Below are 25,207 nucleotides of genomic sequence, written 5' to 3' on the forward strand. Positions count from 1 at the left end.
AAACAAATAAAATTAAATAAAATAAATAAAACAACTAGGATTAAAGCATCAAAAGAAAAGTCTTTGTTGAAGGACTTTGTGTGACTGGCCAAGAGTGAATTCACCAGCTATCTCTCCAGTCTCCTATCAGCTCTGGCCACAGGGGACAGGCCACCATTGCCAGATCAGGACAACAAATGAACCTAGAGGAAAGGAACTGCCCCTTTACTGAAGGCCCACCACATGCCAAGCACTCTATACAGTCAAGAGATGCATAGCTAAAGGGCTAAATTCACACACCCTGGAAACAGCCTGTCTGGGTTTGAAGCCCAGATATGTGCTATTGACTGGAGGCCTTAGTCAACTCTCCTAACCTCTCCATGCCTCAGTTTCTCCTCTGAACAATGAGGGCTGTAACAGTAGCTTCCTCATTGTTTTGTTGTGAGTTGGGATATACAGAGAGCATAAACTAATTCCTGGTACACAGGAAGAGTCCTCTCTCTTTAAATATTAACCATAATTATTACTACTGTCTTTTTCAATTCTTACACCCACTCTTTGAGATAGTGGGTCTCATTCTCTTCTGGTAGATGAGGAAACTGCAGCTCAGAGCAACAAGGCAACAGTAGCTGGAAAAGTGACTGGAAGAGCTGAATTTAGCCCTGGTCAGGCAAAGCGCAGGCCTGTGGTCTGTACTCCCTCACCTCCAGCTGATAGGTGCTATACTAATATTTTCAAGTTTCATAATCCAAGCAAGTAATACCCCACAAGGATAAACCCACAAGATAGAAGTGATACCAACACAGGACAATATAAACAGGTTTCTGGCAACCAGACACACACAATAGTCTGGTTGTGTCTTGTTCTGCTACTTACACTCAGTCTCAGAAATATTAATGACACTATCTTCTATCCATCTATCCTTTCATCCACCCACACACCCACCCATGACCATCCCTTCATCCACCCACCCATCTATCCATTCACCCTTCCATCCACCCACACACCCATCCAACCATCCTTCCATTCACCCAGACACCCACACATCCATCTCTTCATTCACCCACCCACCCATCCATCCATCCTTCCATACATTCACAAATCCATCCCTTCATCCTTCCATTCACCCACATACCCAACCTCCCATCCACCCACACCGTCACCCATCCATCCCTTCATCCACCTTCAAATCCCCACATACCCATCCTTCCATCCACCCACATGCCCATCCATCTCTCTACCTATTCTCCCATTCATCCACATATCATCACATACTTACAGAGATTATACTCCTTGTCCTTCCTGGAAAAAAACTGCCAAAAATCTTTAAAATAATTCCAAGCTGAACTGCTGACTGAATTATGTGCTAGGTGCTATAGCAACATAAAAAGACTATCTGACGGGTCTCAGCCACAAATGTACATCCTTCAACGCTGGCACCCAGAATATATTTAGCATTTACCCTCTGTGCCCACCACCACCCTCCAACAGGAAAAGAATTACTCATGAGACGTTTCCTGATTTGCATCCAAGGCAAAGGGCCTTGTTATTTGGACAGCTGATATATCCAACTTTGGTAGCTTAAGATACATATTTTCTAAATATTCAAGTGAAACAATTTCAATATCCCATCTTACCTGCTATGGTCTGAATATTTTGTCTTCTCCAAAAACTTGCATGTTTAAACCTAATCACCAATGTGATGGCATCAGGTGGTGGGATATTTGGGGTGATTAGATTATGAGAGTCCATGAGATTAGTGCCCTTATAAAAGAAGTTCCAGAGAGCTGCTTTCTCCTTCAGGCATGAGGACACAGCTGTGAGGAAACAGGGAGAAAACACCATCTATGAACCAGGAAATGGGCCCTCAACAGACACTGAGTCTGCTTGATCTTGGGCTTCCTAGCCTCCAGAACTGTGAGAAATAAGTTTCTACTGTTTATGAGATACACAGTCTATGATATTTTATTGCAGCAGCCCAAACTGACCAAGACACTACCTATCAGGAGGAGCAGGTCTGTCTTCCCATCTGTACTCGAGGTATAGGTCATCCCAAGTACCTGCTGGGTGTCTATTCAGTCTAAGGAAGCAGGTCGTATAGCCACTATCAAAAGATCAGAATACAAAAAGCGCTGCTTGGCTCAACTGTTGCCTTAGGCAACTTGGGCTAATGAGTTTTTGTGACTGATAGGGACACACCACTGTATCTCTAGGGATGCACAACATAAAGGCCATGTCTACCTGGGACATACATCCCCATGGCCAAATGATATAGGTACTATTTTCTCCAGATGCATGAGGAAGAGGGCAAGGGGAATAGGGTATACACAATCTCCTCTTCTCAAGTGTTTTGCTTAGTTGTGGTTGCTGCACCAAACCTCTACCTCCATAGTGGAGCTCTCCAGGGACCCAACTCTCTCAACACATGCCACACACACACATAGTTCTATGCATCATTTATAATCCAAAGAGTCTATATTAGAACAAATTTAGTTCTCACTAGTTCTGCTTAGAACTAGTCCTCCCCTACATTTTGGAGAGCTTATACAAAGAGGAGGGTTGGTCAGAGTGTTGGGTCCAATGGTGTCTAACAAGCCAAAGAGATCATCCCACCATCAGAACCTCAGCTTGGCCTCCATGCACTGCAGTCCAGTCTAGGGGAAGTCCTACCCTCCCCATCCCAGGGCCCACTGACTCCCTGACCCATGATGGTTGGCGGCCGAATGCCCATTCTCTTGCCTCATATTTCCCTAAAGACTGGTATCAGCAAGTTTCCCTCAGTTCAAGATCCTCAGTTATTTCTTTCCAAATTTCCCACCATTTTATTTTCTGGGATCCTCCTCTTCTTCCCTGAGAAGCATCACTACATTGTGGGCTGGGGATGGGAGGGAGAATCCATGAGCTGTGGGGACATTTTCATAGGCTTGTTCTGGGCATTAAATGAGGAAATGAATGCAAAAGTGCCCAGCACAGTGCCTGACACATAAAACCACCAATAAACTTCAGCTGTCTTCCCCGCTCTTCAAACTACTTAATTTTCTGTGAAACTAACACTTCTTTCCTAATTGCCCTTGACTTCACATTCTTTAGCCCATACTTCATTACTAATCCATTCTTGCCTAGTTCCTCCTACATTCCTATTGTTCATGTTAAAGATGACTTTTCTATTCACCTGTATAAGTCTTGCTGCCTCCTACGCTGATTAATTTAGCTAGATTGAAAAGGAAGACTAGTGCTTCCTCCATAAAACTCCAATTAATCAATCATTTTAGAACTTGAGGTACTTCTTGTAATGGTATTTGTGGAAAGAGCAGGAATGTTGCTGTCAGTCCTGAGAGGTGGCATTTACTGGCAGAAAGACCTTGGACAGGTAATTTTACTCCTGTAAGCCTGAATTTGTTGATAGTACCCTAAGTCATAAGATTGGTGAGACGTTTACAAATAACCTAAGAGAAGTTTCCTGGGCAAAGCCTGATTTACTGGTGCAAGGTAACATGAAACACTGCACTGAGACAGATTTGGTTCTGAGTATGTTTATGCCACTTAGCCTATTTTTGTGTATAAAATGTACAGAATATTTTATCAAACAAGAATATACATTCTTTTTAAGCTCACACAGAACGTTCACCAAGATAGACCACATTCTGGGCCGTAGGATACACCTTAACACATTTAAACAGATAAAAGCATGCAAAGTATGTTCTCAGACCACAACAAAATTAAACTAAAAATCTGTAACAGAAAGATAACCCCTATTTGTAAGTTAAACAACACATTTCTGAATGTCACATGGGTCAAAGAAGACATCTCAAAGTTAACAAATGTTTCAAACTAAATAAAAATATGATTGTCAAAATATGTGTGATACAATAAAAACTGTTCTTCAAGGTAAATTTATAACATTAAATGTATATAAGAAAAAGATCCCAAATCAATAAGCTCAGCGTCCACCTTAGGAAACCACAAAAGCAAGCGTAACCTAAGCCTAAAGCAAACGAAAGAAAAGTAATAATTTTAAAAGCTAGAGCGTAAATCAATGAAACTGAAAACAGAAAAAACAATAAAATCAACAAGCTGGTTCTTTGAAAGGGTCAATAAAATTGATTGAAAATTTGACAAATTAAGAAAAAAGGAGAGAAGACACAAATTAAAATATCAGAAATGAGAGGGCAAACGGACTTTACAACTGATTCCATGGACATTAAGAGGATAAGAAAAGAACACTATGAGCAACTCTGTGACCAAAGTTTTGATAACCTAGATGAAATGAAAGGCAGCCCCTTAAAAGATACAAACTACCAAACTCACGCAAAAAAAGATGACCTGAATATCCCTATATCTATTTAAAAATCAGATCAATAATGTTGCTGTCAACCTTCCAAAAAAAGAAAACACCAGGTTTAGAGAGTTTCACAGTGAATTCTACCAAACATTTAAGGATTTAAGGAAGAAATAATATCAACTCCCAATGGTCTCGTCTAGGAAATAGAAGCAGAGGGAACAATTTCCAACTCATTCTATTAATATGTACCAAAGTCCAGTACCAAAACCAGAACAAGACATTTCAAAAAAAAGAAACACTGTAGACCAAAGTCTCTCATGAACACATGCACAAGAATCCTCAACAAAACATTATCAAATCAAATCCAGCAGCATTTAGAAAGAATTTTATATGATGACCATATTGGATTTATTCCAGATATGCAAGACTATTTCAACATTCAAAAATCAATCAAAGATCTGAAGTCATATTTACGTCTTTAATCCATCTTGAGTTACTTTTGGTATATGGTGAGAAATAGGATTTCAGTTTTATTCTTCTGCATATGGTTAGCCAGTTTTCCCAGCACCGTTTATTGGTAGGGTGTCCTTTCTTCATTGTTTATTTTTCAAAGAATTTATGATAAAGACCCCAAGAGTAAATGCAACACAATCAAAAGTTTAAACTGAAGAACTTCTGCACAGCAAAAGAAACCCTCAACAGAGCAAACAGAAAGCCTACAGAATGGGAGAAAATTTTTGCAAACTACGCATTCAACAAAGAACTAATATTCAAAATCTGTAAAGAACTTAAATGAATCAACAAGAAAATAACAACCCCATTAAAAGTGGGCAAAGGACATGAACGGACACTTCTCAAAAGAAGACATACAAGCAGCCAAAAAACATATGAAAAAATGCTCAACATCACTAATCATCAGAGATGCAAATCAAAACCTCAATGAGATACTCTCTCACACCAGTCAGAATGGCTGTTATAAAAATCCAAAAAATAATAGATGTTGGCGAGGTTGTGGAGAAACGAGAATACTTACACTCTGTTGGGGGAAATGTAAATTAGCTCAGCCCCTGTGAAAAGCAGTTTGGAGATTTCTCAAAGAACTAAAAGTAGAACTACTATTTGACCCAGAAATCTCATTACTGTGTATATAACCAAAGAAAAATAAGTAATTCTACTGAGAAGGTAAGTCAATAAGTCATTCTAATACACTCATATGTTCACTGTAGCACTGTTCAAAACAGCAAAGGCATGGAATCAACCTAGATGCCTATCAGCAGTGGATTAGAGGAAGAAAACATGGTACATATACACCATGGAATACTACACAACCATAAAAAAGAATGAAATCATGTCCTTTGCAGCAACATGAATGCACCTGGAAGTTGTTATCCTACGGAACTACTGCAGAAACAGAAAACCAAATATCACATGTTTTCGCTTATACATAGAAACTAAATCCCACTTGAGTTCACATAAACATAAAGACGGAAACAACAGACACTGAGGACTCCAAAAAAAGGATGATAAGGAGAAGGGCAAGGGCTGAAAAACTTTCTTTTGAGTACTATGTTTGCTATCTGGGCGATGGGATCAATAGAAGCCCAAACTTCAGCATCATGCAATATATCCTTGTAACAAACCTACACGTGTACCCCCTGAATCTAAAATAAAAATAAATATTTTTGTTTTTTTGAGATGGAGTCTCTGTCACCTAGGCTGGAGTGCAATGGCGCCGTCTCGGCTCACTGCAGCATCCACCTCCCAGGTTCAAGCGATTCTCCTGCCTCAGCCTCCCAAGTAGATGTAATTTTAAAAAATCAATCAGTGTAATACACCACATAAACAGGCTAAAGAAGAAAAATTGTATAATATTAGTTGCTGTAGTAAAGACATTTGACAAAAATCTAGCAGCCAATCTTGATTTTAAAACTCTTAGCAAACTAGGAATAGAGGTGAACCTCCTCAACTTGATAAAAATAAGAATATTTACAGAATTCCATAGCTAATGTCATATTCAATGTTGACAAACCAGATGCTTTCTCCTAAGACAAGGAACAAGAAAAAGATTTTTTTCTTCAACCGTTCCTAGTCAATATCATAATAGAAATCCTAGTTAATGCAGTAAGACAAGAAAAGCAAATACGAAGTATACAGATTGGAAAGAAATAAAAATATTATTTTCACAGATTATGTGATTGTCTATTTTAAAAACCTCAAAGAGGCCAGGCGCAGTGGCTCACACCTGTAATCCCAGCACTTTGGGAGGCTGAGGTGGGTGGATCACCTGAGATCAGGAGTTCAAGACCAGCCTGCCCAACATGGAGAAACCCCATCTCTACTAAAAATACAAAATTAGCTGGTCATGGTGGCCCATGCCTGTAATCTCAGCTACTTGAGAAGCTGAGGCAGGAAAATTGCTTGAACTTGGGGGACAGAGGTTGCAGTGAGCCAAGATCGTGCCATTGTACTCCAGCCTGAGCAACAAGAGCAAAACTTCATCTAAAAAAGAAAAATTTTTTTTAACTCAAAGAATCTACAGAAAAAGAAAACTCCTGCAACTAAAGTGGTTATAGCAAGATTGTAGGATACGAGATCAATATACTAAAGTCAATTACTTTCCCATATACTAGCAATGAACAATGCAATTTATTTTTTGAAAAATGTCATATAGCACAATAAAATGAAATAGTTATGGATATAACAAAATATGCACAGAACCTGTATGTACAAAACTACAGAGCAATGATGAAAGAAATGCAAGATATAAATAAATGGGGAGATTCTGTGCTCAGGAACTTAAAGACTCAATATTGTGAAAATGCCAATTCTTTCTAACTTGATCTATAGATTCAATGCAATTAGAATCAAAATCCCAGCCAGCAATTTTATAGATGTCAACAAACTGATTCTAAAGTTTATATAGAAATACAAGGGACCTATGATAGCCAAAACAATTTTGAAAAAGAGCAAAGTCAAAGACTCACATTACCTAATTTCAAGACTTACTGTAAGATACAATAAATAAGACAGTGTGATATTGGTGAAAGGGCGAGCATAAATTAATGGATCCGAATAAAGAGCACAAAAATAGACCCACATACATGTAGTCAACTGATCTTTGAATGACCTAAAGCAAGTTGCTTTTTATCTTTTCAACAATGATACTGGAATAATTGGATGTCTAGATTTAAAGCAATGAACCTAGATGCAGACCTCATACCTTACACAAAAATTAACTCAAAGTTGATCACAGAGTAGTGTGACATGTAAAGCTTTAAAATATCTAGAAGAGGGCCTGATGTGGTGGCTCATGCCTGTAATCTCAGAACTTTGGGAGACTGAGGCAGGAGGATTGCTTGAGCTCAGGAGTTCAAGACCAGCCTGGGCAACATAATGAGACCTCATCTCTACCAAAAATAAAATTTTAAAAATTAACTGAGCATAGTGGTGTGCACCTGTAGTCCCAGATACTCAGGAGGCTAAGGCAGGAGGATCACTTAAGCCTAGGAGTTTAAGGCCTCAGTAAGCTATGATCATGCCACTGCACTCCAGGTTGGGAGTACAGAGACCCTATCTCAAAAAATAAAATAAAATACTTAGGAGAAAATCTCTATACCATTGGGTTTCATGACATATTTCCAGATACAACAGCAAAAGCACAATCCATGAAAAAAATATTAATATGTTGTATTTTATTAAAATTTCGAACTTCTGCTTTCACTATTAAGAGAATTAAAAAACAAGCCACAGATTGGGAAAAAATGTTTGTAAAAGGTATATTTAATTTAAAAAAAAAAGCCTGCATCCAAAATATACAAAGAACACTCAACAATAAGCAAAAAAACAACCCAGTGTTGAGCAAAAGATATGAAAAGACACCTCACCAGAGACGAAAGGCAGATGACCAATAAGCCTAAGAAAAAATGCTCAACATCACTTGTCATTAAGGAACTTCAAGTTAAAACAAAAATTACATACTACTACAACCTACTGAAATGGCCATTTTCAAAATGCCAGTACAATTTGCTGGTGAGGATGTGGAGAAGCAAGAATTCTTACTCATTGCCAGTGGGAACGCAAAATGGTTAGCCATTTTGGAAGATAATTTGGTGGATTTTTACAAAACTGAACAGAAGACCCATACGACCCAGAAACTGCAAGCAGTCCTACATATTTACCCAACTGATTTTAAAAGTTATGTCCACACAAAAGCCTGCATGCAAATATTTATAGCAGCTTTTTAAGTAATCACCAATAACCGGAGGCAACCAAGGCATACTTTATTTAATAGGTGAATGGATAAACTGTCCATCATGCAATGGAATACCATTCACTATCCATCTGTACAATGGAATAATACTGAGCAATAAAAAGAAATGAGAAAGAGAAAGCTACACAGAGACATGGATGAATTTTAAATGCACATTGCTAAGTGAAAGAAGCAGTCTAAAGGCAATACATATTCTATGAATTCATGTTTATGACATTCTGGAAAAGGCAAAACTACACGAAGGGTAAACATATCAGCAGTTGCCAGAGGCTTAACAGAAGGAAGGTTGAATAGGTAAAAAAAAAAAAAGCTCAGGAGATATTTTAGGGCAGTGAAACCACTCTACGTGATAGTATAATGCTGGATACATAGCATTATGTATTTCTCTAATACCACAGAACTTTGCAGCATAAACAGTGTACCTTAATGTACGGATTTTTTAAATTATTTGGGAGTTCAGGAGATCCCAGGATGGAATGTAGACTATGACAAAATAATCAAACTGTATTACAAATGTATGAAACAACCTCACTGAAGGAGATAGAGGAAAAAAGGACTGACGTAAGTAACTTTGGAAATGGTGGCGTCTGTAAGACTGAAGGCCTCAAGGAACTGCACATAAACATTGTACCTACTCACTTGATAAAACTGATTCCCACAGAGATATAAGCTACATTCTGAAGCCACTATACATGTGTAATGGAATTGAACAATGAAAATTCAGTAAATGTCCATGTGGACTTAATGTTTAGCTCCCACTTATAAGTGAGAATATGCAGTATTTGGTTTTCTGTTCTTGCATCAATTTGCTGTGGATTATGGCCTCCAACTCCATCCATGTTGCAGCAAAGGACATGATTTTATTCTTTTTCATGGCTGCATAGTATTTCATGGTATATATGTGCTACATTTTTTTACCCAGTCCACCACTGATGAGCACCTTGTTTGATCCCATGTCTTTGCTATTGCAAATAGTGCAGTGAGGAACATATGAGTGCATGTGTCCTTTTTGTACAATGATCTACATTCATTTGGGCATATATTCAGTTGTGGGGTTGCTGGGTTGAATAGTAGCTCTGTTTTAAGCTCTTTGAGAAATGTCCAAATAGCTTCCCATCAACAGTGTATAAACGTTTGACACTGAAGACTACGAGAAAGGGAAGGGAGGGAGAGGAACATGGGTTGAAAAACTACCCATTAGGTACTATTCTCACTACCTGGGTCCAACATACCCAAGTATCAGTCCTGCACATGTGCCCCCTGTATCTAAAATAAAAGCTGAAATTAGAAAATAATAATAATAAAATAAAATTTGGGAAATGGATGGAAGGTGGTAGGAACCAGATTCCTCACTGTTAGAATGAGAGTTACTGATAAACAAGGGAAGGAAGCTAGAATGACCCATGTGGTAATGGATTCAAGTTGGAGACATCAGCAAAAACTCAGGTTTAGCTTACTATAGATACAAATGCTTACACATAAAAATATTTATGTGTATGCACATGGGCTAGTACATGCATATATTTTATTTTCTCTGTAAGCTAAGAAGACCTGGAAGTAATGACACTCCAGTAGCAATGAGCTCACCTAAGTACCCAGATCTTGGTTTCTAATACCATTCTTCAATAAAAGGAACCGGGGCTCCCTGGAGAGAGGACTGATTCTAGGGCTGGGGCAGGAAATATCCTAAATGAGCCTGGAACATATTACAGAGCCAGAAAGTAAGGAAGTGCAGAAAAAAAAAAAAACACAATGATAGGGGTATGTCAAAAGGATCCAGGAGCCAGCTGACAGAGCTCCCTGGCCAAAGGTGGAAAGATGTGAGCAACAGAATAAAATGGTCAAACATAGGTTACATGAGCCATAAACATAAATAAATAATTGACTGCATAAACAACCATGGAAGAATAGACACATCTCCCATGCAGAAGAATTCCAAATAATTCACATAGATAACCCCATCCCTAAGTGCAAACTGCACGCAATGACGTTCTTCAAAAGAATATCATATGGAAAAAGGGGGTAACTTTACGGTAGAGAAACCTGATAAATACTACTTCAAGGTGATCAAGGTAATAAGTCATGTTTATAGTACATATCCTTGATATGATGTGATAAAAATGGCTTGCTCTGTGATCTTCCTTCCAAAACCCCATAGCTTCAGTCTAATTATGAGAAAAGCAGACAAATCCTGATTGACGGACAATCTACAAATGACCACTACTCCTCAAAACTGTCAAAGTCATTCAAATAAGAAAAATCTGAGAAATTGTCACAGCCAAGAGGATCCTGAGAATGTGTGATGATAAATGTAATGTTCTGTCCTGAATGGGATCATAGAATGGAAAAAAAAGACAGGGAAAAACTAAAGAAATTAAACAAGATACGGATTTTAATTAATAATATATCAACATTAGTTCACTAATTGAGACAGTATTAATGTGTGGTGTTACTAATAAAGGAAACTGGGTGTGGTGTATACGGGAATTCTCTATACTATCTTCGAAGTTTTTCTGTAAATCTGAATCTATTCTATAATAAAAACTTGCATGTATTTATTTATTTATTTATTTAGAGACAGAGTCTTGCTCTGTCACCCGGACTGGAGTCCAGTGCAACCTCCACCTCCCAGATTCAAGCAATTTTCCTGCCTCAGCCTCTAGAGTAGCTGGGATTACAAGCGCCTGCCATCACGCCCAGCTAATTTTTTCTTTTGTATTTTTGTAGAGACAGGGTTTCACCATGTTGGCCAGGCTGGTCTTGAACTCCTGGCCTCAGATGACCCACCTGCCTCAGCCTCCCAAACTGCTGGCATTACAGACGTGAGTTGCCACACCCAGCCAAAACTTGCTTTTAAAAAACGTGAACTGGTAGTCCTTATTTCTTGACAAACCCCAAGCTGTCTCCTCTGCCAGTTCCTCTATTCTCCTCCATGCCCTCTCCCCCTCCCCGCATGCCCACCTCCTCTGTTGAATTTGGAATCTCTTTTAAATGCACATCAGTAGTTTAATAACTGTCAGGGAGAAAAACAAGAAAAATCAAGCTGACTGTTGACTCTTTACTGCTCATTCCTGTGAATGTAGAGGGAGTATAAGCAAAGGTCTCATGACATGCCATCTTAGTCTCGCCAAAGCAGTCAGCCAGTCACGAACTGATGCTCTAAAAAGAGGTCCCCAAAGACCTTCTCCTATACAAACTTGTGTTTGAAATCACTGAACCTCATTTACCAGTCTCTGTCTACAACTGGCTACATCTTAGCAATGCTTCCTGATTACGTATCTCGCCTCTGAGACCCCTCTGCCTTTGACTAATTCTTCTAATCTTTTACAGGTTATACAATCTGATGCTTCACACTTAAATTTCTTCCTCCTTTTAGAATAAAAGATTAGATGAGGGAGTCTGTCTTTTCCCTCAATACTGCCCTAAATGATTTTATCCTCAAACCTAGGATTTAGAACTTGAAACTTCATTGCTATTCTCTGGAAGCATCTATAATTAGGAGCCTGTGGGAACATTTAACATAAAAGTATCACTAAAACATTTAATATCTATGACAATGATGAGAAAAATAGAATTTGAAAACCTCTCAAAAGGTTCAACCTAAGAACAAACGCTGGAGTGTTTTTCAATTTCAAAATAATCAGAAGCTGTTTATGTCACACTGTATACTGCTTTTTAGAAGAGGCTCTTATGTATTTGAGCAATAGCAACAGAGCTAGAAAACAGAAACAACTCAATAAGGAAAATGGCAATGGTCACTCCTTCTACGTCCAACAGCATCTGACATCTTTGCTCTCGAAACTTGGAGAAAATTCTTGCTGTGGTTTGTTCAGAGCCAGGGTACTAGAAGTCTCCAGGGCTCTGAGCTTTTACTATTAATAAAATATCCAAAACTGACCTGAGCGGGGAAATGCATTGGCTCCAAAATGTGACAAAATGACTGCAAAATGAAAATCAAGAACAATTTCACAAACTACTTTTTTCACCAAAAAAATCCTTTTTTGCAGCACGTATATATGTGCTGCAAAAAAGGATTTGGAAGGTGGAAGCATTTTAATATGTTTGATCTGATTTGCACTGGGACACCAAAAGTAAGAGTAGGTGAGGTCTATGAAAGTCCCAAAACAAGGCAGCCCCTGAGAAGGGCCACTTTGTGACAACTTTGAGGACTTCAGACCTGCTCTCACTGATGACCCCCAACCTGGAGTCCCCAAGAACTCCCTTGTGGCTGTGTTCCATCATTTCCCAAAAGCTGAACAGAGAAAATGATTTAACCTATAAGAGGGCCACACAGTGCATTATTTTCTAAATGAGATGCATTTCATCAACGTTATTCCAAATATGGGCTCTGAGGAAGCTCAGTAAAAGGGTCCCTTTGTGTAAGACCCCCACATAGTGGTGAAAGTCATGTCCCAGGGGAAAGGGGAAGGACTGGGGGCAGGGCAGGTCCTGTGACCCTCTGATCTGCACTGGTCAGCTGAGCCTCTACAAGCCAGGCCCCAACGCAGCCAGACTCAGCCAAACCAGGCACTGATGATCAAGCCAGGGATGTGCACAGGTGAGCTCAGAAACACAAGGTGCTCAAGACTGTACCTTCCTTCAAGGTCGTGCCTCAGCGCCCGTGTCCCAACCTCGCCAGCAAGGCAACCACAGCTGGAGCTCTTCCTGCCTAACACCCAGTCCAGCACGCTTCTCTGATAATTTTATTTTGATTAAACCTATGATATGCATAAACACAAGAGTCTTGTAAAAAGCAAGAAATATACAAAGTAAAATGTTAAGGCCTCCCCTCCTTGGTTCTCCCCAAAGCTCACTCTTCTCCCAAGAGGTATCACAGAGGTGCACAGTCACAGGGTGCAGCTTACACTTGAGGACTGCGACTTACTTACCTAAGTTATTTGGAATTCTTCTGCTTGGGAGCTCTGCCTATGCGCCCACATTTATTTATTTGTTTGTTTCAATTATTCAGGCGGGTAGGCACTTTTATACATCTTTTTCTATGTAATTACATTAAGAAATGTGTACTTCTTACACTTTTTTAAATAAAAGGAACTTGCTGGGTGCAGGGGCTCATGCCTGTAATCCCAGCACTTTGGGAGACCAAGGTGGGCGGATCACCTGAGGCTGGGAGTTCAAGACCAGTCTGACTAACATGGAGAAACCCCATCTCTATAGAAAAAACAACAACAACAAAAAAGGAACTATATTGTTTGACAACTTGTTTTTTCACTTTGTAATACGTTCTGAAAGTTCTTTCTTTTAAACTACCACATTCTAGGAACATTGTACATTTTAGCTATTTATTCCCCTCCTGCTGGACACTTAAGTTGTCTTGAGTTGGTTTTTACAGCAAGGCTGCAGCATGCACCCTTTACACACACGTCTCTGAGCCCACAGGTGAGGAGGCATGTAAGGCAGATTTATGGAAGTGGGATTGCTGGGTCAAGTTGTGTGCATGCCTTAAAGCCTAGTTGTCCCAGCCAAATCCCCCTTCCACTTGGCCATATCCATTCATACTGCTATGAATAGGGCAGGAAAGTGTCTGTCCCTTGTCCTAACCCAGAAGTTATGCTATTCAATGGAACCTCTTCCAAGTGTGACATTTTAAATGTCATGGCCCTAAGAGCAAGCAATATTATTAGTTTCGATGAATGCTTTCTAAAAATGGCATGCCGATTTGCTTTTACCTTGAAGGTACTATGACCAGGCTTTTTAAACAAACTAGAACCTCACTTTATTGCCCCAGACCATATCCTCTTTAATCCTCTCCTTCGCCAGTCAGGAACATACTGTTTTGTAGCAAGTAAAAACCTGCAGCTGTTTTGGCAGAATTAGCGTGGAGCACCCATCTCCCCTGCCCCCCATTTAACAGTAAACAGCAGTGTACATTAAAGAAGCATCTTACAAATGGGACTGACCATTATCTTAATTACGGTCAACATGTTTGTAATGCTAAATACATCTGTCCTAAAAACTCAATCTCAAAACAGCGTGCATGTGGCTAGATAATCTGGGAGCATATTTGTGACATTTGGTTGACATTTCCTCTCTCTCCTGGGTAAAAGGGTTGATTGCTATCCAGGCACATTCACATGAGAGAGAGCCCTAGTTTGCCATTTAAATACGATTTCAATTATTTTTCCTGTGATTGTGTCAGTGATGGAGAAACCTAGTTTAGCAGAAAAGATCAGCCCTTATAAACTGAGCAGAGTCAATCCCACAACAAAAATTAAGGTATGTGTACAAGAACCTACCCTAAAGCTTTTATAAAGTAATCAATTTACGTATTCATCTAATCAATTAAAATGTTAATTTGGGTGCTTCTTGCATGCCAGGCCATGCTGGGTGCTGGAAATACAGTGTTGAAAAGGACACACAGCCCCCCAAGGGCTGCCTCAGTCACTGGAGAAAACGGGAACCAAACAGCACACAGGACAAGATGGACGTCCTGCAGGGGGCTATGGTCTGGGGGGAAGGATTCCAGCTCTGAGGTCCACATTTGAGATGAGTCTCAAAGAGATGAGGATGACAAGGAGGAAGGGCATCCCAATTAGAAGAAAAGCAAAGAGGTGCCACCAGCGTGCCTTTGAGAGCCGTGGGCAGGTGAGCACAGCTGGAGAGGGTGTGCAGAAGGAAAGGGCATGCTCACACCCAGGAGCTATCAGGAGATGATCTGGTTAGTTATTCAGGTGACCGAGAAGGGGCTTCTGTAGAGGGTAGAGATCATCCCACAGCTATTAATTTGGCAGCCTGTAAGTCCCCATTTGGACCAAACCTTCTAATTTAAATTCATCTCCACTTCACGACCTATATCCAGAAAATTGATCTGGCGCCCACTTCCCAGTCCCACATTTTCAGGCACTGGAGTTCCAGCTCTCCTGACTCCCTGTCTCCTTCCACCTGTCAAAGGTCTGTCCGTCCTTCAAGCCCACCTCCAGTGCCACTTCCTTCCCAGCCCTGTGTTCGGTTCCCATGCTCTGCCAGCAACTCTCCTGCCTTCCCCATCCCGCCTTGTCGTCTCATGTCCCTCTCCCAAAGCACCAGGCAAGTGTAGGTAAATGTTTGCTGGAATAAATAAAGGTGTGCTGATTCAACTGATCTGCACACACAGGAAGGTTTCAGCCCTTGAGTAAGCATCTCCCTGTTTTGTTATCTTTGAACTCCACAGGTCACGCTTTTGAAATTTTAATGTCTTAAACGTTGTCTTACATTCTACCCAAAGATACAAGCCTCCTGTTGTCATTGCTCACTTAACTCTTTCAAAGACCATCAACCTCAGTGTTGCTAATGTTCACAGCCGGGTAATGGGATGAGTACACAGGAGTTTATGAAACCATTCTCTCTACTTTTTGTATATCCCTGAAAAATGTCAATAATAAGAATTTTTTAATGCACAGTATTCGAGGTATTTGGAACCCTCTTAGGAAGTCCTTGTTTGGTTAGGGCTATTTCCTGGTAAACAGAACAGATTCTTCATTAAAAGAATAGGCTTTGAAGTCAGAGAGCCTAAATTCAAACCTGGACCCATCATTTACCAGCTATGTGACTTCGAATACATTACATGCCCTCTCTCAATATTAATTACAATCTGTAAGATAGCAGTGATGATAATTGTGCCCACCTGGTAGGATGAGTATAAGAATAGAATGAGATAAGGACTGCATAGTGCTTGACACAATACAGGGCGTGTGGTTATCAAGGCTCAATAAAATTGAATTATTTTCATTACCTGGAAAAAAAAATTCTCCTTCTCCTTACATCATACTTCCAAAACATTTTTCGATGATGGTTTATTTGTGTATGTCTTTCTCCTCTAAGACTAGAATAGTGTCTAATCCATTTCTGTGTCCCTAGCATCCAGCACAGGGTCTGAATCATAAAAGTGCTCCTAAAAGGATATTAACTTCAAATTTTATTGAATTATGTATGTACCCATATACACACATATGTACGTGTATGCATATATGTCTGTGTATGCATATAAGTATATGTGCCTAAGTACATATACATATATATACACATATATATGTACACACAATTACCTCTATACAACCATGTCACTCTAGGGAACTGCAAGCCTCAGAAATCATGTGGAAGTTTTACCCAAAGACTTTAGAGAAAGCCTAGCAGACTTACACAAATACATCAGGCACCCAAAAATAAACTTTACTGAAATTGTGACTCCAGCATTTCTTATTTTGACTTGTTCATTCTTTCATTCATTTAACAAAGATTTAATAAGCAACTCCTATAAGCCATGCAGTGTGTCAGAGGCTAGGAATATACAAAGAGAGGAGAGAAAAAATAAAATAGCTTTTGCTCTCATATGTACATAATTTAGGGAAAACAATAAGGAAGTAAGATCACTTCATGACAACCTGGTAAGCCTTGGGAATAAATAAGGAAGTAGAGGTGGGAAGGAGGCACCAAGGAAGAGCTCTGACAACGGTGCCTGACTGAGTAGGAGTGGACAGACAGCGGCAACAGGGAAAGGTGTCCCAGGTCAGGGAACAGCACGCACAGAGGCATAAAAACAAGAAAGGACTCCACAAACTGGACGAAGCTCACAATGCCTTCAAGGTGGTGCTGCTGAGACCACAGCAATAGATGAGGCTGCAGAGGCCACCAGAGGCAGGATCATGAAAGGCTCTGAATGAAATTGATTTTTTCACTGAAAGTAATTGGGAGCCATCGAAGAATGTTAAGCAATGGCATACCTATCAAATTTGCATTTTATAAATATTCCTCTGTTAGCTTTCTGAAAGCAAAGAGAATGGGGACTTGAGAAACCCATCAGGGGGAACCTGTCAGAGTCATCTTTTGCCTATAATGGATCTCATATCTCACGTTTCCAAGCCAGAAAATATCTTAGAAAGCATCTCATCCAACCCCCTTATTGTACAGACCAACCCCACCCCACCTTATTTTCAAGGGATGTAAAGCAGCCTGTCCATTTTTTTTTTAATGAAATGAAACATCTTGCCCTACAATTCAGCCTTCCTAGGTCCCACCACCACTGCCATTTTGCCAGCATTTCTCCCAGTGGAAGTATGAGAAGTGGTATCACTTCTGAATACACAGCTCAGGACAGATCCTTTTCAATGGCTGAAAACATTTATCAATTTTGAAAGCTGGTAGAGTCTGTATTCTATGAGCACGAGAAAAATTCCAACTGGTTTTGTATATTTCGTCATAGTGATTAGAAAGTTAAACCCTTTTAAATCAGAGATTATTCTTGAGCTTCTAATACTATTTAAATGACAACTCCCAAATCTTGAATGATGTAACAGACTAAAGTCCAAATGCTGCTTTTTAAATTCTGTGCATCAGACAGAAGTTACTTAACATGACAGAAGGCAACGTAGATTGGCCTGGTAACAAAACCTCAGAGGTTTTGTCTGTGCTAGAATGCTCACCATCCTCTCAATCCTCCGCAAAATAAACAGGTGGATTTGTCATCATTTATATCCAGGGAGTCTCAAACATATCCGCAGAGATGCATCTAATCTATATAGTACTAAATCTCATAGCCCAGAGGGCTCATTCCTTCTCCTGACCAAAGTAACCAAATCGTGCAAAGCAGTAGGTCCTAAATTTAACATCCGACAGGCCATCAACTCATTTATTACTCCTGAAACAAATTCTATAAGATAAAGATATTTTAAGAATAAGATGTTATGGACAGATTTATTCAATCAGTATCTGGAGGTAACTTAATGCAATTTTTTTTAACCATGCAGATGTAAAAAGCCACTTGCTTTTGGAATACCAGATAACCACAGCAAAAGACAACACTGTCTGGGAAAATCCCAAACCACCTGTGCTCTGAAAGTCATTTCCATTTGCTTTAAGCAAACACGCAACAAGTCAAGTATATAGCAAATCCATTATTATTAATGCGACAAGTATTGTGATTAACCCCTTCAAAATAGAGATCTTGCCAAGAATTAATGAGCACAACATCTCAGTGCTCAGAGCTCTCACAGACATTAGCTTCACTTCAACCCTCCCAAGAACCGGCATATTTACTTCCATTTCACAAAGGGGCAAACAGGCTGAGAGGCAAAGACAGAGGGCTATGCTCACACAGGTAGCTGCAATTCCTCTCTGAAATGTCAGCCCTTCTCTGTCTGAAACAAAGCCTAGGCTTTTTTGCATTCCAGGCCCCCAACCGTGGGCTGGCTCTGGGGGAAAGAGTGGCTGAAATGCTGCTGGTGTAGGCTTAGAGACAAATCATGATGGAGCCCCCAGAGAACAGAGTCCAGAAAGTCACTGGAGGTAGAATACGCATCAATTTTCTTTGGGGGGCAACACCCCCTCCGAAAAAGTTAATGCAGAGGTTTTGCTCCTCCCATTTAATGGATCAGGATAGCTAAGACTCAGAAAGCGTGACTTGCTCAGATGCCAAGAGAAACCAGTGACTCTCCTGAATAAAGCCTACCCTACCCATTGAAGCCCAGTGCTCAGTCCCCACTTCCACGAGTCTTCCTGCTGTGTCAGTTACCATAAGAGCTGTGTATCTAGTTGATTAGAAAAGATGTCTTCTTGGACAGAGAGGGGAAAAAAGCACCTCTTTCATGTTGTTTTAATCTTGGTAAAGTGTTTCACATGTATTTAACATTACTAAGGCTCACCAATATAGCTAAAAATAAAATGAAAGTCATCTTGTAATTTCCCTTTTATAATTGTAAATCAAATTATCTGAAAGATTCTTTGAGTAAAATTAAATTTCATAAGATGCCCTTTATCAATCCAATCTGCCAGGAACCCAAATTACAGTCTCATTGAAGGGGTATTGAATTTTATAATTATTTAATAGAATTTCTCAACATATTATTCATTTTCACTCTTTTGCCAATGAGATAAATGGTAAAGGCTCATGTTTCATTGGTTTGACAATTCTGCCTGAGCATTGTAGCTTGTGCTGCTGAGCTTCTAATTTAAGAACAAAATTAGACTTCAAAGAATAAAGATATCCGTAAAGTTATGAAACAGAGAGAAAGGCATCCTGCTTTATGGGTGCTCATTCTAGATACGTTCATTATATGCCAAAGCCCGGAGAAGGCAAATACGGAATTGAAAAAGACACCATCTGTTGTGTGATGTTCCAAATTATAAACTTAACCCTTAATTTTTGTATCACCTGCTGTTCAGCTGTTCTCTTTCCTCAGAACAGGAAAAAAAAATTGCTTAGCACATTAACTAAGTAGATTTGGCAGGACCTATGGATGTTCCTCATAAGACATTTTGGTAAGCCCAGCATCACAAACTGTATATTCTCTCCAGAAAAAAAAATTGTTATATTTTACTTTTAAAACAAACATCACATGTACAATGGTTGCTATCAGCTGAGAGGTTACAACAATCCAACAGCAAGCCATGGTCTTTTCTGAAATTTTTATTTTATTTAAAATAGGCTTTTTGAAAGAGAAAGCAGAGATTTTAGAAAGTTTTAAAATCTGTGAAATGAAAAGTAAAATAATTCCTCAAGTAATTCCTCTTCTCAAAAAAATTATTAAGACAGAAGAAAAAGAGTATATAGCCCAAATCAGAAAACATTTTCACTTTAAATACTCAAAGGCAACACATGCCATACGCAATAGAAGAAAATTCCATTAAAGAAAAAAAATAATATATACTTGAAAATGCCTGTGTTTCTTTCCTTGTAGATATGAAATGTTCTAGTTTGAAAAACACATTTAGCAAATGCAACACAGCTCATTCAGGGTTGATTTGAGTTCACAAAATATGTTTATTATATGTAAGAAAGCATACAGCCAATAAAATTAAGAAAACATTCACAATACATAAATAACACAGACCTGATGCAGGAGATATTTTTCAGATTTTTTTTCTGTTCACTGATTGCATCTAAATGTTAAGTTAATTGCTTATGAAGAAGAATACTTTGTAAACATTTCAAAGAAACTCTGTTGAAATGCTCCACAAGTTAGCATCTGGCGAGGGAGGCTTATGATACTTTTTACAGTCCAGGTGATGACACAGGAGCTTGATTCCAAAGCACAGAGTAAGGACTAGCATTTGCCAAAAGAGATGCTGATGGCTTTGGGGGGCTCAACACACCCAGAGAAAAGGTCCTTCTGTTTCTCCCATCAACAGAAGTATCTGACTCAACGATGAGAATGAGGCACTATTCGTTGGTTAGTATACCACTGACATTTAAAGACTTCCTTTAAAATCAGCTCTAAGTTCAGATTAAAGCACTACAAAAAGTGGCCCCACTGAGTGGCTTGGTTTGACCTGGTAAGATGGAAATGCAGGGGTTGAGTTTTGTCCGCCAGTGGGGCTGCTGTAACCCACCGTCTGCGCTACACATCTCTCTCCAGGAAAGCCATTTGTTTGGTTCAGAAAAACTACTTAACACATGAAATGAGAAAAGATGGAGAGGGCCAATTATTTTACATAAATACAAAGCAGCATATGCTTTTCATTACACCTAAGATCATAAATTTAATCCTGGGTTCTTCTTTAGCTGGCTTTTATTTAAGATATTTACAGAACTGCAAAGTCCCCTGGGAAAGTCTTTTGTCATTTAAAATGTTTTTAACACAATAAATTTTTCAAAATCTTTTCGGAAAAACAGAAAGCATTTATAGCATTTGTCAATTCTCACCTGCGTTTATTTGTGTCCATGAACTTGAAGGAATCATTTCAACTTTATTCCCTTATCTAACAGTTTTTGCTGTGTTTCTACAAGTTATGCATGAACATTTAGAATCTCACAGAGTCTGTGTGTTTGTTTCATTGGCTTATAAAGTGCTAGTTCAATGGCCAGAAATGTGGTTGTAAGGTCTTGGATAAAACTCATTAATTTATCCTATTAAATATGATAAATATAGATTTATTATATAATAAATTAAAAATATCCATATAATACAATAAATAAATAGAACCAATATCAACAAAACATCTCTCGATTCTGGAAAGAAAAATTCTCATTCCTACTGTAAGCCTCAATTAATGTTTTAGAAATAATTTATGAAGGCATGCACCTACCTTTACAATCTGAAACCTTTGCTCGGAACAGTGTTAGCACCTGTTTGTATACAGCAAACTCAACCTATCTCATTTCCTTCCCGGAAAGATTTGATTTTTAAGTGAAGCTGTTCACTGTTGATTCTTTGCCCTATTTTGCAAGTCCTAAGATAAGAATAAATTTCTAAAAAACAATTTTGAAGCCAAAGGCATGTCCCTTGTGGCTCCCCACGTTCATAGTGTCCCCGTTTGACTGACTATGAACAACACAGAAAAAACACTGGAATGTATTTGAAAATATAGTTAGTTGTGTGTTGGAAAGCAGCAGAGGGCTCTCCTGACACGCCAGAGTCTCACCATACCTTAGTTTCTTAACAGCAAGCCCCAGAGAAATCTCCTCTAGCTTTTGGGATGAGCATGTGTGGCAGGGTTCATCCCAGACTTCAGGTTGGATGCTGTCCATTTTGTGTAATGGGTTGGATCTTCTCCAGAGAGACGTCAGTGTCATAGTCCAATATGACCGATAGGGCTGGGGACAGCTTCTCCAAGGGTCTGGCTATTCCAGCTGCCTCCTCCTTTTTCAGGTCCTCAGAGGAGCCCACAGCATGTGGGATCAGGTAAACCAGATTGCACTCCTTGGAGATGGAGCCTCGTGGCTCATGATGGCTGGAAAACATCGCAGCCCCATTGTTATTGATACTCACCGTCTCTATGGCATTATTCGTCGCAGGGCAAAGTCTGTAGCATCCTAAGAGGGTTGAAAATGCCTTCCGAAAATCAGCATTAAAGGCATAAATGATGGGGTTCAAGGATGAATTAGCCCACCCAAACCACACAAACACATCAAAGGTGATGGAATCAATGCAGAAGGGCTGCGTCTCCCCAGACCCACAGAAGGGCAAAATGCAGTTCAAGATGAAGAAAGGTAGCCAACAGCACACAAACACACCCATGATCACCGACAGAGTCTTCAAGACTTTAGTTTCTCTTTTGAAGGACATCTTAAAAGAACTTTCTGGTTGAGAACATTCGACAGGCTTTCCATTACCTGCGGTGGTCTGGCAATTCTTGGCATGGACTGCTGCCCTCTCCAAGGCCGCAATGCGCCGTATTTGTTTCTGGGCAATCCTGTAGATCCTGGTGTAGGTGACAATCATGATGGCCACAGGGATGTAAAAGCTTATTACGGAGGATGAGATGGCATATGTCCTGCTCAGGCTGGAATCACAGTTGTCTATGGTCTCACCCAGGGAAGTGGCATTCCCATCAGAGGGGCTTGTGGGTTTTGCCTTGTGCCAGCTGAGCTGCACTGGGATGAAGGAGATGAGTACAGACAAGGTCCATGCCACACTGATCAGGATGAAGGCTGCCTTGGGGGTCATCTTTCTCTCATACCGGAAAGGGCTGGAGATAGCCCAATACCTGTCCACGCTGATCACACAGAGATTGAGGATGGACGCGGTGGAGCACATGATGTCAAAGGCCACCCAGATGTTACAGAAGGACCCGAAGGGCCAGAAGCCAGCAATCTCAGCCACTGCTTTCCAGGGCATGACCAAGACGGCCACCAAGAGATCTGACACAGCCAAGGAGATGACAAAGAAGTTGGTCACCTTGGACCGCAGGTGTCGGAACCTGATCACAGCAGCACAGACCAGCGTATTCCCCAGGAGCGTGGACAGGATGAGCAGCGACAGGAAACAGGCTGTGAGGATGCGAACAGAGAAGTCCCTCTCCACCACCAGCCCAGTCCCGTCCATGGTGGAGGTGTTCAGAGTCCTCATCTTCCTGAGAGAAAGCACATAAGGGGCTCTGCCACCCCCTGAGTTCCTAAGCAGGGAATAGGGCTCAGTCAGACTTCCAGGAGACCTCCCCACCAGGCAGTCCCTTGCACACCCCGATTGCTTCCCTGGCAGAGGACCTCACGAACATTCCATCAGAGGACCGCTTGAGTGGCAATCCAAGTCAATCCCGTGGACGGTCACTCTTGATTTCTACATCTGCCTTCTAACTCCCTTGCTGTAGGTCAATTGTCTTGGGCACCAGCCACCCCGTGAATTCCCCAAAGAAAGCATTGGCTTTTTTTTTTTAGCATATTCTAAATCATCAATCCAGTCACTCCTGGGCCTCAGCTCTGCTAGTCAGTTGCAATCACATTTCGGGGCTGTTGCTTCTCTGGTGGTGACGGGAAATTCTCCCCTTCTGAGACACAGCTGAAAATACATGTCTTCTCGCTCCTCCAAGCCCCTGGCTCCTCAGCAGCTCTCCAAACGCCTTAAAAAGCAAAGGAAAAACGTACGGTCTTTCTCCAAGACTTAAGCAGATCGCATCTTTACTCACGTCAAGCCCAACCTAATAATTCCCAGAGCAAGCCCGTCAGGGTCCACCTACCTTGCCTTGGAGTCGTCTCTCTTAAAGCCCCTGCAGCCTGGAATGTGGACTTCGCCTGGCGCAGCGGCTCCGAAACGTTGAGGAGGCGCGCCTGAGCCCAACCAGCTACATACAGCAGGGGTTCGGCTACCGGTGCGCAAAAATCGCCAGGGCGGGTTTGGGGAAAAGGACCCCAGGCCAGGCCCCCAGAGAGGCGGCGCCACCCCACTGCCTTGAACAGCTAGAGATTGTTCCAAGAGCACTGGACCCAGGCTAAGGGCTTCTGGGCGCTCGGAGCTTCCTTGGGAGAGAGCACTCGCAGGACTGGTCACCTGAGCAGCTTCTTTTCTTGGCTTCTTTTCGGGAGCCCAGAGCCTGGGCGCCCCTCGGGCTGCCTTCAGCCCTACAGGGCAGGGCCCTGCCTGCCCGCAGGCACTGCCCGCGACTTCTCAGCAGCCTGTGGCAATGCGAGGCAGCGAGCCGAGCTGGCACCAGCGGGCGCACCGGCTGGCGGGGTTCCCGCGGGGCACAGCCCACTCCGCCCGCGCGTCCCCTCCCCGGCCCTGGGGGCGGTCCCCGCTTGACAGGCAGAGTTGCGGGCGACAGCCGCACGTGGTTCCCCTGGATGGTTCTGCGGGCGCAGTGGGCGGAGGACGCCCTGGTGAGTGCTTGCCCTCCGTGGTTACCTCACCAGTCCCCGGAGCCCCGCGCACCACGCGCAGGACCCGCGAGACAAATCCGTTGTCAGAGCCTCAAGTAAGCTGGAGTCTCTCGAAAGCAAAGCTCGGCCCCGACATCCAGCGCCTCTTGGGGTCAACCCCTAGCCCGACCCAAAGCCCTAAGCGAGGGGATCCCTTCCACTCTTGGCACACCAACTCCTAGAACAGCCGGCCGGCGTCCGACCTGCGCGGTCTCCAAGTGCCCCCTAACTAGGGTGAGAAGTGCCCACCGGCGCCCGTACTCACCGCTCGCGGGGAGGGCGCGGGGCAGCGGCGATCCAGGCCAGCGCGCACCGCTGCGTCCCGAGGGCACTCACTCCTTCTCCGCCGGGGTGGCGGGCGCGTCCTGGCTGCGGTCAACGCCGGACTGCAGCCGGTGCCCCGCGCCTCCCGAGCGCCAAGCCCGAGCGCCGCGCTCTCCGTGAGCCCGGGGCGCCCTCTGCCGGCAACTGTGGCTTCCCGCGCTCCAGCTGCGGTCTCAGGTACCAACCTCTCAGAAGGGTTCCAGAGACCGCCAGGGACCCGCGCCCGGACTCGCTTTTCCTGGTCCTTGACTGACAGAACCTGAGAACTGGGAAGCGGAATCTTCTT

General features: G+C 41.6%; 1 protein-coding gene and 1 pseudogene across 2 annotated transcripts; both read right to left on the reverse strand.

Moving 5' to 3' along the window:
* The window catches only part of LOC105726790 (uncharacterized), a 34,049-nt pseudogene extending 18,513 nt beyond the window's left edge, over positions 1 to 15,536 (reverse strand).
* On the reverse strand, positions 1,770 to 24,401 carry DRD1 (dopamine receptor D1). 2 transcript variants are annotated; one of them, XR_001109639.2, is made up of 3 exons: positions 23,919 to 24,233; positions 21,549 to 23,801; positions 1,770 to 1,796 (listed from the first exon to the last, which is right to left on the reverse strand). XR_001109639.2 is itself a non-coding variant. In XM_012466335.2 (2 exons), the coding sequence occupies exon 2, from the start codon at positions 23,309 to 23,311 to the stop codon at positions 21,971 to 21,973; it is 1,341 nt and encodes a 446-aa protein (XP_012321758.1). In that variant the 5' UTR covers positions 23,312 to 23,801; positions 23,919 to 24,401; the 3' UTR covers positions 20,002 to 21,970. The 2 variants fall into 2 exon arrangements, 1 of the variants encoding a protein (XP_012321758.1); XM_012466335.2 differs by lacking the exon at positions 1,770 to 1,796 and having other exon boundaries at positions 20,002 to 23,801; positions 23,919 to 24,401.
* Positions 24,402 to 25,207: the final 806 nt, after the last annotated feature.

The sequence above is a fragment of the Aotus nancymaae genome, unplaced genomic scaffold (assembly GCF_030222135.1).
Source record: "Aotus nancymaae isolate 86718 unplaced genomic scaffold, 86718_ANA_hifiasm-v0.15.2.pri h1tg000015l_1, whole genome shotgun sequence".
NCBI lineage: Eukaryota > Metazoa > Chordata > Mammalia > Primates > Aotidae > Aotus > Aotus nancymaae.